Source organism: Canis lupus, chromosome 30, assembly GCF_003254725.2.
Source record: "Canis lupus dingo isolate Sandy chromosome 30, ASM325472v2, whole genome shotgun sequence".
Classification (NCBI taxonomy): Eukaryota; Metazoa; Chordata; class Mammalia; order Carnivora; family Canidae; genus Canis; species Canis lupus.
Genome location: NC_064272.1, coordinates 17,477,194 through 17,492,877, shown reverse-complemented (window position 1 = coordinate 17,492,877; position 15,684 = coordinate 17,477,194). Strand labels below are relative to the sequence as shown.

General features: G+C 34.3%; 1 protein-coding gene across 1 annotated transcript in view; it reads left to right on the top strand.

Moving 5' to 3' along the window:
- Positions 1-15,684, top strand: part of DMXL2 (Dmx like 2) — a 152,932-nt gene that overhangs the window by 25,354 nt on the left and 111,894 nt on the right. The window contains 4 exon segments of the mRNA XM_035708792.2: positions 8,095-8,220; positions 10,670-10,741; positions 14,039-14,117; positions 14,914-15,049. Coding sequence (XP_035564685.1) covers positions 8,095-8,220; positions 10,670-10,741; positions 14,039-14,117; positions 14,914-15,049 — 413 coding nt within the window.

The following is a 15,684-nucleotide window of genomic DNA, read 5'->3' as shown; positions in this document are numbered from 1 at the left end:
AAAACTGGGAAGAAATCAGAGAGGGAGACAAACCATGAGAGACTCTTAATTATGGGAAATAAACAAGGTTCCTGGAGGGGAAGTGGGGGTGGGGTACCTGGGTGATGAGCATTAAGGAGGGCATGTGATGTAATGAGCACTGGGTGTTATATATAACTGATAAGTTAGTGAACTCTATATCTGAAACTAATGATGTACTATGTGTTGGCTAATTGAATTTAAATTAAAAAACCAGACAATAACAAGAATAGTTTTCAGAGAACAGAATATAAGTGGTCAATAAATGAATAAAATAAATAAATGGAAAGGTGCTCAATTTTCCTCCCAATAAGAATACAAATTAAAACAACAGGATGACACCAGGTTTTGTTAGAATGGAAAGATAAAAACATTTGATAATTATCTGTTAGGAAGTGGAGAAAAAGGTACTTTTTATATATGGGGAATAAAATCTTTGGAGGGCAATTACCAGTAGTTACTGATATTAATCACTCACCCAGCAAACTATGTCTTAGAATTTATCCTTTGAGTATACTTGCACACATAAGTGTAATATCATAAATACATAGGTGTTCACTGAAGAACATTTTATGATAGTGAAAGAGTACAAACTAATTATGACAAAGCCATGAAATTGAAGATTTTGCAGCTATTAAGAAGAATGAGACAATTCTTTCTATGCTATTAAGGAAAGTTCTCCAAGATAAATTGTTAATTAAGTGGAAAACTGGTTGCAGAATTGTGTGTTGCATAATCCCTTTATGTAATAAAATGTTTACACATAGATACACTTATATATACCCTAAACATTTCATAGGTAACTGAAATGATTGCTTCTTGGGAATGAGAAGGAGTGGCCAAGGGTAAGGTGAACTAATTTCCCTATTTAGTTTTTAAATTAGTGTTGTTACTTTTTCTATGAAAAAAATCTTAGTGAAAATATTAAAATTAAACATTTAAGATGGTTATTTAACTTGTAGGTGGATTTTGTGGATAAGTGATACATGAAAATTCTAGCTTAAGAAGGGACCCATTCAAAAATTTGTTTTAGAAGTTAATTTTTTTTAAAGATTTGATTTATTCATGAGAGACACAAAGAGAGGCAGAGACAGGCAGAGGGAGAAGCAGGCTCCCCAAAGGGAGTGCAATGCAGGACTCGATTCCAGGATGCCGGGATCACAACCTGAGCCAAAGGCAGTCACTCAACCACTGAACCACCCAGGCATCCCAAAGTTAATTTTTTCAGAGTAATCTTTAAATCCAATAGGGGGCTCGAACTCATGACCCCAAGATCAAGAGTCAAGTGTTCCAGTGACTGAGCCAGTCAGGCACCCCTACAAGTTAATTTTTAGTTCTGAGGAGTATAGCAGTTAGGTATTTAATTACATAAATAAAATGAAAAGGGAAAGGATGTTTTCTTGGGAAATTTTTGTTAATCTGTGCTTCATTTTCTTGATTGTAAGATTTTTCATAGGTCAAGACTGGTCCTCTTAAGATGTTTTCTGTAGATAACTCGGCATAACCAAGTGACTCTCAAAGCCAGACAACCCTGTCTTGTCTTTAGCTTTTTGTTATAGAGCAAAGATCACAGCAGCATTGAAGAATTTAAATGAATTTGTGTAATTACCCAACCAATGAGAAGAACAAAAATTTGAGCAATAGAAAACAAAGTGAAAGAAGGTGGTCATGGGGCTCAGTAAATAAGTCTTAAAAAATATGTGTGTGTGTGTGTGTGTGTGTGTGTATATACGCGCACACACACACACATATATATATAAAATCTTAAAAAAAAAAAAGATGGTCATTCGTGAAGTGGATAAAACAGTATAAAGAGACCTGAATTTGCCTCCCAGCCTCGTATTTACCTTGCTACTTAAGAATTTGATTAAATCCTGTGAACTTCCCTTTCCGCATATTAAAGTGGAAATGATAGCTAACTTCTGGGATTACTGCAGTCTTGAAAAAGAGACTAGGAATGTAGAATGCATAGTATAGTATCTGTTACCCAGTAGGCTTCCAATAAATGGTACCTCTTAAAATGCTTGTAATTATTTTTTTAGCTCTTAATGACACATGCCCTCATTTGTAGAAGGGTTAATGTATTTACATGAGTCAAAATTCACTATCAGGGAGAGGTGGGAATTTAACAGTGACACTTGGTATTCTTGGTAAGACCACAATACCTTGTTAAATTAGATAAACCTCTCAGCATGCTTAATACCTCTTAATTCACCAGTGCTTTTCTTCTTTTAAATTTAGGTACATGTCAGCAGTTGTCAATGACCTCTAACTTTGACCCTGTAACCACCAGAATATTAAAGCATCCAAGTATTCCATAGAAAATGCCAGTGTAATTTATCTATTTGTATTTTATATTCACATAGGAAAATTTATATTTGTGTAGGATTTTTTAAAAAATGTTTCTTTACACTTTAAGACTTAAAGGAAATCTAAAAAATTAGAAGTTTGTGGGATATGAGTATTAGTTTACTTTTCTTAAAATAATGTTAAGGCAATCATACATAAAACCTAAGTTAGGACAATAATTGTGTTATGTCTATTCAGATACACTTAATCACAATGACATTAAACCCTCTAGGGAAGGCAGCATTACTTTATTATGATAATGATAGTATGTTAATTCAGAGTACTGTATGACTTTAGAAGATATTTAATTTTAAAAAAAAGATACTTAATTTTTTCTTTAAGTGAAATTTTGGTAAGGAAAAAAAGAGCATGACTTTGTTGTTCACCCTCAACTAATTGACAAGGCTCTTCTAATGAAATTTTGGGTGTCACAGCTAAAAACAGAAAAGAATCTTGGTAATAAGAAATACTCAAATTTTTGGCTTCTGTAGAATTACTGTGAGAAAATAGGACATACCATGTCACTGTGTCTAAAGGAGAGGTTCTTCTGGACAAACTAATGAGATCTGTGGATTCAGGAAAACAAGCATGTTCTTATGACTTTCAATGTAATTTCCAGGAATTTGGAGACTTTCTGAGACCATCTATGACTTACATCCATTAGACTTTGGGTTGAAAACTCGGTTTCATTTCTCAAGGCACATACTACTTTTCTCTTTCCTAAAAGGATGGTTTAGTGTCCTGAAACTACAGTTTTTTTTTTTTTTTAAGTGAAGATTAATTTATTTAAAGCATGTCTTTGACATTAGGGCTTGTACTACAGAATGATCTCTTATTATGACTCACTGTTGTCAGCTTGTTATTCTTTATCATCATAAAGACAGTTCAGTTCTTCCATAAAAGAAATCCTCCCACATGAATGGAAGGCAAGTGTGTTTTTCTAAAATGCGTTCTCTTTTCTTAGGCCTTATCTATCTGTTGGGGCCAAACCGTATCCTTGACTTTGAGATGAAAAATTTTATAGGTCAGTAGTGTTCTTAGTGCAGGACACTGGTATGTGGTATTGTGGCACAGGAGTGGTTCTGCCAAGAACCCAAGGGAAGAAGAACCTGGCTAAGGGATTCCATTTGCTGCAGGCTTGCTGCCCCTTTTCCTGCTTTACAGTAATGATCCCGTGGCTTATCTCCCACATGTGGAGTAGTTTATACTCCGTTAAATCAGTGATACATCATTTACCTAGTACAAAGGAACCCACTCCCCTATTCCCTGGGTTCATTTTAGTATTTGTGTGTAGTCTCAGTGAGTACCCTCTTTTCCTCCTGCACTGCAGTTTCTTTCTCTAGTAAGACTGAATTCTGAAAAAGAAGAATGGAAACAGAATTGCTTTTGACCTAAAATTGAGAGAATGGGAATCTCCTGCGTAATTGTATTTTTTTTTTTTTTTTTTGTAATTGTAGCTTTTGTATAACCTTCTTAGCAGTTGTTTTTTTACTAAGTACTTAACTCTGTGCTAGGTGCTGTGGTAAATACTTGAGATTACAAAGATGAACATGGGCCTTCTAGCACTAAGAAGACAGAGTAAAGATGGAGTGATGTAGTGGGAAAGAACAGAAGCTTTATTATAAGCAAATGAATCCTTACTCTATGACCTTGAACAAACTACTTACCCTTTCTGGGCTTCAGTTTCTACATCTTTATAAAGTGGCCTGTGAATATACAGTGTTCATAAAGACCTAGCAGATGGCCTTACTATAGTAAGTTTTCAGTAAATAGTGAATTATTAAGGAGGGCTTTGATAGATTCCCTTCTGGTAGATCTTCTAAATCCATGATACTATTAGGCTGGAAATCAGCCCAAATCTTTCTTTCCTTGTGTAGCTACTATTGTAAATTTGGCCAGATTATTATTAGCAATGACGTATGTCATCTGTCTGAACTCCATGTTCTTTGACCTTGTTTCTAGGTATTGAGACTTCTGGAACCAGAAATTAGGAAGATTTGGATCATTTGTTTGTTATACATATATTTATCGAAGGCTGCTTATGCTAGGTGCTAGGAGTACAGAGATAAATAAGACATGGTTGCTTGCTCTGATAGACATTCCAGTATAGTGGGAACCTGACAGATACTAAACACATTTATATAAATAATTAAAATCTCACGAGCCTTCAGTTATAGAATGCATGTGATTCAATCTTGACTGATTATGAGGTTCCCATTTTTCCCTACTTTAGACTCTTTAAAGAGTAATAATAGTCTTCCCTGTACTTTTGCAGGTTGTTTGCTTGCAGTGGTTTAAGGGCTTCTGTTCTAGCTATGACCATGGATATTGTATAAAATTGTAGGCATTGCCTTATTGTGGATCTAGGAATCCAGTACCACACACATTTGTTCTATTTTTATGGGAATTACTAGTTTGATAAGGAATTCGAGACCATTTTATTTTTATTATTATTTTTATTTTTTAAAAAGATTTTATTTATTTATTCATGAGAGACACACAGAGGCAGGCTCCACACAGGGAGCCGATGTGGGACTTGATCCTGGGACTCCAGGGTCACGCCCTGGGTTGAAGGTAGGTGCTCAACTGCTGAGCCACCCAGGAGTCCCATTGAGACCATTATAGACTAGTGGTCTCTAAACTTTTAGTAGCTACATAGTGATTCAGTGTATGGATATTCCGTAATTTATTTAACCTCCCCTACTGATGGACAGTATGATTATCTTCAGTTTTTGCTGTTATAAATAATAAGCCAGTTACTATCCTTCTACGTATGTTTTGGCAGAGTTTTGTAAGTGTGCTTATAGTGTAAAATAAAGATTTGTTTGAGTGAAGGGTATATTTAAAATTTTGGTAGATATTCTCAAATTCTTTTATCCATGAAGATTGTGATTTAGGAAGTTGGTGGGACTAAGCAAATTGTGTTAAATAGGTTCCTTAGGTGATTTTGATGGAGCCAGGTTTGAGAACTATTGCAGGATCAGAAAAATGGCAGGATTCCCTACAGCTAAGGAGTATGGTACATGTCCCTTGGAAAAGATCCAGCAATTATGAATATCTAAGGAAGAGTAAATATCCTTTTTGGTGATTGAGCAGTAAAAGCCTGTCTCTAGTACCAGTTGCTAGGAATGGCCCATCTTTAGAGAAGCAGGTATACTAATATCTGGAATATTTTAGTGTCTTTGACATATAATATAGGGGAAAATAGCCCAAGAATTGTAAGAACCAGAATTTGAACATCTTCTGCTTACTATGTAATCTCAGGCAAAGTAATGAATTTTGTATAAAGAAATGATACCTTCCTTTTAGATTTATTGCAAAGATTAAAGGGGGAGTGATATATTTATTGATTACCTTCTGTCTTCTGGTAGTTTGTGGATATCTCTGTCATGGCAGTTTGTCATTTAATTGTGCCTGGTGATTCATTTAGTCATCTTCCCACTAGACTCACTGGAACCACATCCTGTGGCTGTGTAGTCCCCGTCTCTGGCACAGGCTTGGAACATCATGCACTGTTTTTTTGTTTTGTTTTGTTTTTCTTAACGAATGATGTGTGCTAAGCACTATGCAAACAGATTTTCTATTTTAATTTTCATAATTATCCTAAGAGGTTAATATTATTTCTCCCATTTTACCACAAGGAAATTCTCAGACAGTTCGAGTAACTTAAGATCATTAAGTATGGCAGAACCCAAATTGAAAACCCTGCACATGTGATTTCAAAGTAAAGTTTATGCTCTTTTCATCACTTTGCTTTGTTGGGCTAATACTATAAAGCACTTTGGAAATTTTGAAATATTGTTTAAAGGTAAGATTATTTTTGTCATTTTTTAAAAAAGATTTTATTTATTTGTTCATGAGATGCAGAGAGAGAGAGAGAGATGGGGGTGGTGGTGGTGCAGAGACACAGGCAGAGAGAGAAGCAGGCCATGCAGGGAGCCCTATGTGGGACCCGATCCCTGGACTCCAGGATCACACCCTGGGCCAAAGGCAGACGCTCAACCGCTGAGCCAACCAGGCGTCCCTATTTTTGTCATTTTAATGTAATTTTTTCTATTGAGGTTTAATTGACATATACCATTATGTTACTTTCAGAGGTACAACTCTGAAATAGTGACTCAATATTTGTATACATTGCAAAATGATCACCACAGTAAGTTCAGTTAATATCTGTCACCATACATAGTTACAGAATTTTTTCCCTTTTTTTGTGGTGAGGACTAATAATATAATTTTAAAAATCAACAGAGTGATGCAAACATTTCTTTTGCCTGCACTCAATATTCCCTTTCAGGTTAGTTTTTTTGAATGCATGGTATACCAAATCCACCTTGTCTGTAAGAGTGTAAGTAGTTACTTCTTCCCATAAGTGATTTTTTTCTATATTTCCCTTGCCTAAAATTCTTTGTTTTTCTTTTGGTGAACTTTCTGGTATTTATAAATACATGAGTTTAAGATGGTTTATATTAGTTACAGCGGGATTTTGGCAACGTTGGAAATTTTAGGCATCAGTAGAAGTAGTGTTTGTCTTCCTGCCTGGTCTTTGGTTTCATTTCCCTCTTTCATTAGCAGCTGTATGTGGACCTTTCCTATCCACATACGGCTGGTCATGTCATCACATGTCAACCCTGGCTGTTGGATGTCTATATTTTGTAGGACAGAACTGTATTGCTTAAAGGTGTAGAGATAGTGGGATATATTATTGTTAAATTATTTTGTTAGTGTATATACACACATGTATATATATGTAGCTTTTAACAGGGCTTTTTCATTTGAGAATTAGATTGTTAGGTTGTTTAGAATACTTACTCATAAGTTGAGTTCCAAAGAAAAAGGAAAAGTATCCTTTAATCTCTGCCCTTTATGTCTTCATAAAATTCACAAAGTTGCAAAACAGGAATAGTACACATCAAGAAGTGTGGCAATAGGAAGAAACATTTGGTTTTACTTATTATAGTTATGTTGAACAAGGGACTTTTCCAGGAACTTAATTTTGAGTTTCATTTTGCAGATTGTATAGTTACACTTATCAACATTTTAAATAAACTAGTTTACTTTTAAATTAAGTTAAATTTATTTTAATTAATTTTTTTGTGTGTGTGTGAAACCACTTTGGGTTCATTTCCTCTCTCCCTCATGCCTCATGATGTTGAGGGGAGGGGGCAGGCAGGCTGCCTCATGGATTCACTGATAGGCAGTTGGTGAGTTTGCCTTAGTGCATGTAATTCTGCCTTGAAGGTTCATGCCTACTTCACTAGCTTTTTAAGCCACGTGGATTTGTGTTGGAAAATGCATCTAATTTCTTTCTTGATCTTTCTCAAGCCTGGTTTGAACCCTGGAACACAATTGCAGCCTTCACTGCCTTATTACCCTCAGATGGAGGTTATATTCTTTGGGGGTTTACTAAGATGAGCTTAGTAAAAAAGATTAAACAGGAAGATTTATGATCTGCAGGGATAGAAGCTGTAGTGTTTAAGAATTAGAGGAATTCTTTCTTTGTTAGTACTATTTGTTGAAAGATAATGCATGGGGTGTCATCATCCTGTTTTTCTTTAATGTGACTTTTACTTATTTATTTTTGATGTGACTTTTATTGTCTTATTTGTAAATTGATATCTTCATTTTTTACATTAACTATTTTTGTAAAATGTGTCAAAGTATTGTGGCAGTAAGATCTAAAGTATAATTCACAAGTTTCATATATACTGTAAAATTTTTCTCTTTTAGGCGTATGGATCAGGCTGTGATATTGTTATTTTGGCAAGTGACTTTGAATGTGTGCAGATCATTCCTGGTGCTAAGCATGGAAACATTCAAGTCAGCTGTGTGGAGTGTTCTAACCAACATGGAAGAGTAAGGGATTTAATTACCTTATTAAATGTCATCTTTTAATGTATTCCTATCCTTTTATACAAGGCTTACCTACAGTTTCTTATTAATATGCTTGCCTAGATGGTTATTGGTGGATAAAGTGATAGGATGTCTACAAATTGAAAGGAGCCATTAAGCTGGTAATGTGATAATTATTCTACCCATTATACGGTCTTAAAAGATCCTTAGGCCTCACAATTCTGTGCATACTGATATGCTAGTTGATAGTTCTAGCAACTATTAAGCCAATAGTAAGGAAGTAAACTTTCATCTTCTCTGCATAGCATCCCTTATCTCACCCAAATTATAATAACATCAAATTTTTTTATCAAGTTTAGCTAATTGTTAATGTCTAATATATTCATCATATAGCAGCTGCTTTGTAAAGCTTCTGTTAATTTAATGAAAGTTTGTTGAATGAAGAATTTTAAAGTTTATTCATTTAGACTTTCAAACAGAGGCCTTATTTTTGAGATAGTTTCAAATTGAATTTAAATTTAAAAATGAAGTAATTTACATTTCATCAAATGTACCTCTTCCCCAAAATACACATCAAATGTAATATACATCAAATTTTGGTTATATGTAAAGTAAGTATAGTATATTTGCTGTGTACTCTAGCAGTTCAGTAAGGCCAGTATTGTATAGAAGGGTTAAATGTCTATACAATATAAAAACGAGACTTTTCATGTAATTAGGGTAATAATTTAAATAGTCTTAATGTTCGAAAACTTTTTCTTTACTGAGAAGTAACAAATTTTATCAAAGATATGTAAAATCGGAATTTTCATGGAGATAAATAGTAATGATACAAATTCATGCCAAATAATAAATTTTTATTATACTATTTTTTAGTGTCCCACTCTGTTGCTTGTATCAAGCTTTAGTATTTGTATGAATGTGGCATGATATGACAGTCTAGTGACATAATTGACCTGGTATTGAAACACTGAATTTCCTGCTGTTTTTGATAATTGCTTCTTGCTTTTCTGATTTTTTTCCCTCAGTTTTTTTCCCCTAAATGTTGCTTACTCTTTAGAAAGCACTGACAGTACCAGATTTCTTTCATTAATTTTTCAGTGCTCATCTCCCTAAGCCAAATAGAGTATCTTTAAACCTGTCTAGAATTGTATGGTAGTTGTCAGAGATGGGTTTTAATAAATTATTTATGTGCTGGTGACAATCACAATAAAATTATCTGGGAGCAAAGTTTTTTTTCACATGTAAGGCTTTGGTGTTCATAACCATGTTCCGACTTTTCCTTACCTGGTTGAAAATAAAAAAGCAAAACTGGTACTTTTGATTTATTGTTTTTATTTCCGTCTTCTTTTATTTCCTTTATTCCCAGTCCTTGTGGTGATAACTTTGCATTTATGACCTTATTATGTTAGGTAATTGTAATCATTTATTCATTCACTGACATGTTGAATGTGATCATTCATAACACTTTTTGCCTGAGTGTTTACCTCAGCTGGGCATTGTAAGTAGCTTCCTCCCCACCATTGTGGAGTAAAAGCTTTTTCTTGGAAAGAGTGTTAGATATTAAGTAACAGTGAAAATCACTCTTACATGTGAGAGTGCTCTGAAATGACAGACCTTTTTGTCTGGCCTTAAAAGAACATATATGTGATTTCGTTTTATAGGTTAACCTTTGGGGATGTCAGCAGAGGTTGTTTTTGGTCTATTCCTTGAAGTTGATTCCCCTTTGAGAAGAGGACGAGCTGAGAATTAGCTTTCAAGGAATTACTGTAAAACAGGTTCTGGTATCTTCTAGGAACAGAGGGATTTATGTCCCTTTTTATCAGATGTGTGTCCTGAAGCAAAATCCAGCTGGCCCCCAAATCTCTAACTTCAGTTCATTTAGATGTCTATGTCAGCTCTTTCTCTTCCAGTTGGAGAGGAGTCTGATTTCTCCTTCATCCATTTTCTCTATTCCTTCTAGATGGCTTTCCCCATTGGTGTTTTTTGTTTTGTGGTATAATTAATGTCATTTTATTTGATATATTTTGCATACCTGTTTAGTACTTTTTTGATGTCTTTTACTACTTTTCGTGGTTTTTATATTATTTTCTCTGGATTATGAAATTTCTGACAGATGTGCCATTGAAATGTATCTTTGTTAATAAAGTTGCTCCTATGTTTAAAAAATTCTTATAGAAAAGGATGATTTCTTTGAACAGATCAACCTGGTATTTGATATGTAAAATAAAGCCTGCTGAATTTTGGCAACGGAGAAGAGATTCTTAAGTCCAGTACTTTTTCACTTATATTTATGGAATGGAATAAATCATAAATACTATATTGGGATTATATTATATGTAATTGTATTATATATATGTATATATATTGTATTACATATATTATATATTTATTAATGTGAAAAGGATGTTTTCTTTTCCTAAATGTTAATGCTTTGTTCATTTCTTTTTAGATTGCAGCTTCATATGGTAATGCTGTTTGTATTTTTGAGCCCTTGGGCATAAATTCTCACAAGAGAAATTGTGTAAGTATTAAATGGTAGTAGACGTTTTTTAGAGGTAAGTGTAGAATCCGGTGGGTAGCAGTAAGGAGCTCCTTAGAAGCTAGGGCTGAAGGTGAATATCCATGTGAAGTTGGTCTGGTGCCATATGGTGTAAGATCTTTTACATTCACTAGGGATATAGATATTTTAGAAGTCCAGTTTTCTACAGTACTGCTAATTGAGATTTCCTGTGTTAAATATAAAAATTAGTGAAAGGGAATAAAGGGAAAGGAGAGAAAATGAGTGAAAATATCAATGAGGGTGACAAAACATGAGAGACACCTAACTCTGGGAAATGAACAAGGGGTAGTGGAAAGGGAGGTGGGTGGGGGGTTGGAGTGACTGGGTGATGGGCACTGAGAGGGGCACTTGGCGGATGAGCACTGGGTGTTATGCTAAATGTTGGCAAATTGAACTCCAATAAAAAATTTTTTTTAAAAGATTTCCCATGTTAATTTGGATCTACCTTAGTTGAACTACTGTTATTTCTTGTCTAGATTACTAGCATAGTCTCTATGTTTTATGTTCCTCTCTCCCCTTCTCTATTCTCAGCAGCAGGTCATGACACACTTCTCTCCTGAAAACTCCGTGTTTCTCTCAGCCTCAAAGCCAAAAAGCCTTAGAATAGACCGTAGCCTTTCTTTACTTCAGTAACCACTTACCACCTCTCAGAGCTCAACTCCTACTCTTTCTGTCCTCTCTGATGTCACTCCAGCCACACTGGCATTCTCACTGTTGTTTGAACAGTTACTTTTCCCCTCTTAGGGTCTTTGAGTTGTTTTTTCTCTTCTCTGGAAAGTTTGTTTCTCTAGCTAGCTTCAGGGCCCGCTCTTGCAGATCCTGTAAATCTCTGCTCAGTAATACCTTCTAGGGGGGGTCCACCCATTTTAAAAACTGCCATTTGCTTCTACCACCTTTATTTTATCCCCCCATCCTCCTATTTTTAACTTTTTTCCGTAGCACTTATCTTGTTTATTTGTTATTTACTGTTTAAAGTATGAACTCCATGAGGGTATGTATGGAACTCTGTTTCGTTTGTTCACCGACGCTTCTGAAATACTTAGAACAGGATCTGGAACATAGTAGATGCTTCTCAATATTTGTTTAGGACTCCTGGGTGGCTCAGTGGTTGAGCATCTGCCTTAGGCTCGGGTCATGGTCCCAGGGTCCTGGGATCAAGTCCCACATTGGGATTCCTGCAGGGAACCTCCTTTCCCTCTGCCCGTGTCTTTGCTTCTCTCTCTCTGTGTGTCTCTCATGAATAAATAAATAACATCTTTAAAAATAAAAAAGTAGATAAATACTTGTTTAATGAAGGAGTTAGGAACTAGGTAAACTAATCAGCTGAGTGGTCTAGCATATTACATTGAGAACCATTTAGATTCATTCTGGTGCTATGTTTAATTCCACTTAAAATTGAGAAAACCTTATATGGTTGGAATTGTTAAGCCCTTAAAAAATTACTATGGACATTAAAACGCCATTATCACTTATGAATAGTCAAAAGTACCAGCGTGAAATCTGAATGCCAAGAGTATATATATATAGTTAGTAGTAAATTAAAAAAATATTCATAAATGCATTCAAAAAGTAGGTTTGATATTTTTCATTAAATATATGTATTTGATAATTTCTTTTCATATTTCAAAAAAACAGTTTTTAAGTTAAATTTATAGATGCAATTTAAAATATGATAGTATTAGGAAGTGGATGTCACATCTTAGAGTGCTTGAGTCACCTAGGGTACATATTAAAATTCAGATTTCAGGTCTCATCTTCAAAATTTCTGCTATGGAGTTGGCCCACATATTGCACTGTGAGAAATGCTAAAGAAAAGACTATTAGGGATTTCTCTAGTTGTAGGAATGATTTGATTATTACTCTAAAAATAGATGTTAATCAGTGTTTGAAATACTGTTTTGACTTTTGTTTGATCAGCAGTGGTAGGGTTAAAAAAAACATTTTCTTTAAAAAATATAAAATTATTTTTAGATAGTGAAATTCAGGTTTTGCAATTATTTTAAATAGTTTTGGATAATGAAATTCAGGTTTTGCAGTTATTCTCAATAGTTATGATATCTTGAATGAAGTATTAAGTATTTAAAAAATATGAGTAGAGAGGGAATTGTTGTTTATTAAACTATTATTACTTGCCAAGCAATTAATGTAGAACTTGCCTAGGGTGACATGGCTTTACATTACACTATACTTTCATAAAAGGACATTTTATATTTATTTACACAAATAAATGTCTGAACTTTGTTTACTTACTGTATTTCATGGGAAAGGCCTTTGCTTTTTACATTTTAAATCTTTTTAAAGCTTTTAGAATGTAAATGGTAAGGAAAAAAACGCGGAAATATTCAAATAAATATGACATGTGTAATATAGGTTTGTGGATTGTATATATTGTATAGTTCAAATTTATTGACTTTGGGAACTATATCTAGTTTTATTTTAGACCTTGAGTCCATCAGATTATGATAATTTACATTTCTTTCTAATGTGCTTTTATTTTGTTTTCACAAACATTTACTGAGCATCTGCATATGTTCCAGCCATTACAGGACACAAGTTCCATTACTCAGGACACAAGCTTATTATGGAATAATTACTGCTCTGCAGAGTTAGAATTTAATAGGAGAGTCAGACATATGAATGGATAATTCTCCAGTGTGACCACTGTTATAATGGTAGAATACAGAGTGCTGAGTGCTGCCAGGGTGTCAGAAGAGGCCACACCGCAAAAGGGATGATGTAGCTGGATCTTGATGTAAGCATAGCGGTTTGCAGGTAGAGGAGAGAGAAGCAGCATATCCTAAGTATGAGAATTTGTTTATAGACATGGAAGGAAGCCTGAGATAATATGCTTTGTTTGGGTATGGCACGCGCTTGTTATGGTAGAATAAATGATAAGTGGAACTATTGGATATTATTTTAGAAACAATATTTCGAATATAATAGTGAAGTATTTACATCTTTTATTTTTTAAATATATTTTTTAGTTTATTTATTCATGAGAGACACACACACAGAGAGAGAGGCAGAGACACAGGCAGAGAGAGAAGAAGGCTCCATGCAGGGAGCCCGATGTGGGACTCGATCCTGGGTCTCCAGGATCACACCCTGGACGGTGGCACTAAACCGCTGAGCCACCCTGGCTGCCCTACATCTTTGTTTTAGATCATAAGGTCTTAAGTCAAAGAAAATTATACAGTGGTAGTGTTTGTGGAAATTACTTTAAAAAGCCTATGTTTTTTTTTTCTTTCTATGTTTCAGCAACTCAAGTGTCAGTGGCTTAAAACTGGGCAGTTTTTTTTGAGCTCTGTGACGTACAATTTAGCATGGGACCCTCAAGGTATTTAATAATTATATTTAGAGATTATGAAGAGTAAATGTGGATTTTAAATGTATGATTACAATGTGATATAGTCTCATAATAAGAAAATGATCAGTAGTATATTTATTTTTTGCTAGTGGATAAGTGTTGGTATGCACTGCTTTGTACAGTGCTTAATTTACTATTAGTTCTGTGCTTTTTCCTATGCCTTTGAATGTCTTATTACAAGAAACAGTGATGATTTGTTTTCTTAGTTAATGTGTGCTGTACTTTACTGTTACTGAAATAAAATCAGAAATAGGGCCCATAAAACCCCTATCTCATTTTATTATTTGTGTTTTAGGAAATTAATTGTCTTTAAATTTGAAAGATTAGAAGCCTCTAATGATAATGGCTGTTGCCTCTTTTTACAGTCATGATTAATGAGGGCAATTTTTATGGTCCGCATAGAAAAACAAATTTCATTAATCTTTAGTTAAGTTGTATATCCTGAGAACATTCTGTGTTTATATATCAGAACTTTTTGGGTTTGTTTTGTTATACTTTTTTTTTTTTTTTTAAGATTTATGTGACATACAATAGCCCTTTGCCAGTACTATCTTTTCTTTTTTTGTTCTCATGTCTCTCCTGAGAACTACTCTTTCTTGGGTAGTGGATTCTTAGAACTTTAAAATGGATATGCCCCAACTATTTTTCATAGACAGTATTGCTTATTCTTTGCAGAATAGTTTATAGACCTAAAGACAAGCCCACATATTCATTTCTTTCTCCATATAATTCTTGTTTATTCATCAGAACTTTCTTTAAATTTCAGATAACAGATTGTTGACAGCAACTGATTCTATTCAGCTGTGGGCTCCTCCAGGAGGTGACATTCTGGAAGAGGAGGAAGAAATTGATAATAAAATTCCTCCAGTTTTAAATGATTGGAAGTGCATCTGGCAGTGCAAGTTAGTATCTGAATTGTTTTGTTCATTAATTTTAAAAAAAGCTTCCTAAAATATATTCCCTTTCCACAGTGATAGTACTATTACATTTAGAAGCCTAGGAAGTGGACCTTTTCTAACCAAAACCCATTATAATATTACCCTTCAGTCTATGTTGCAGTTGATTATTTAAAAACAAAAATATTTACATAGTTATAACCTCAGGACTTGAGTAGATAAGGTTGACATATGGAAATTACTCATTAATGGATGAGATATGGGTGGGGAAGGGGAAGATGTGATGAAAGTTGCCAGCTGTTCTTTAGTGGAAGAATGGCTGTACCATTGACAATATGGATTATGTGAAGGGGACCGATTGGCCAGGGAGGATGGTGAGCTCAATTTTTAACATGTTATATTTAAGATGTTGGTAGGACATATAGGTGAAGATATCTTTTCTGCATGTTGATTGTATTCTTTGGACCCCCAAAGTAAACTTCAGATTAGTTTTATTAATTAATTTATATTTTTGGGGAGGTGAAATTTTTTATTTTTAGAAAACACTCTAGTTATGAAAATCTTATTTTGACCATTTATATATAGATTTTGACCATTTACATATACAGTGTTCTAGATTTTTAAAATGCTGACTGTTTAAC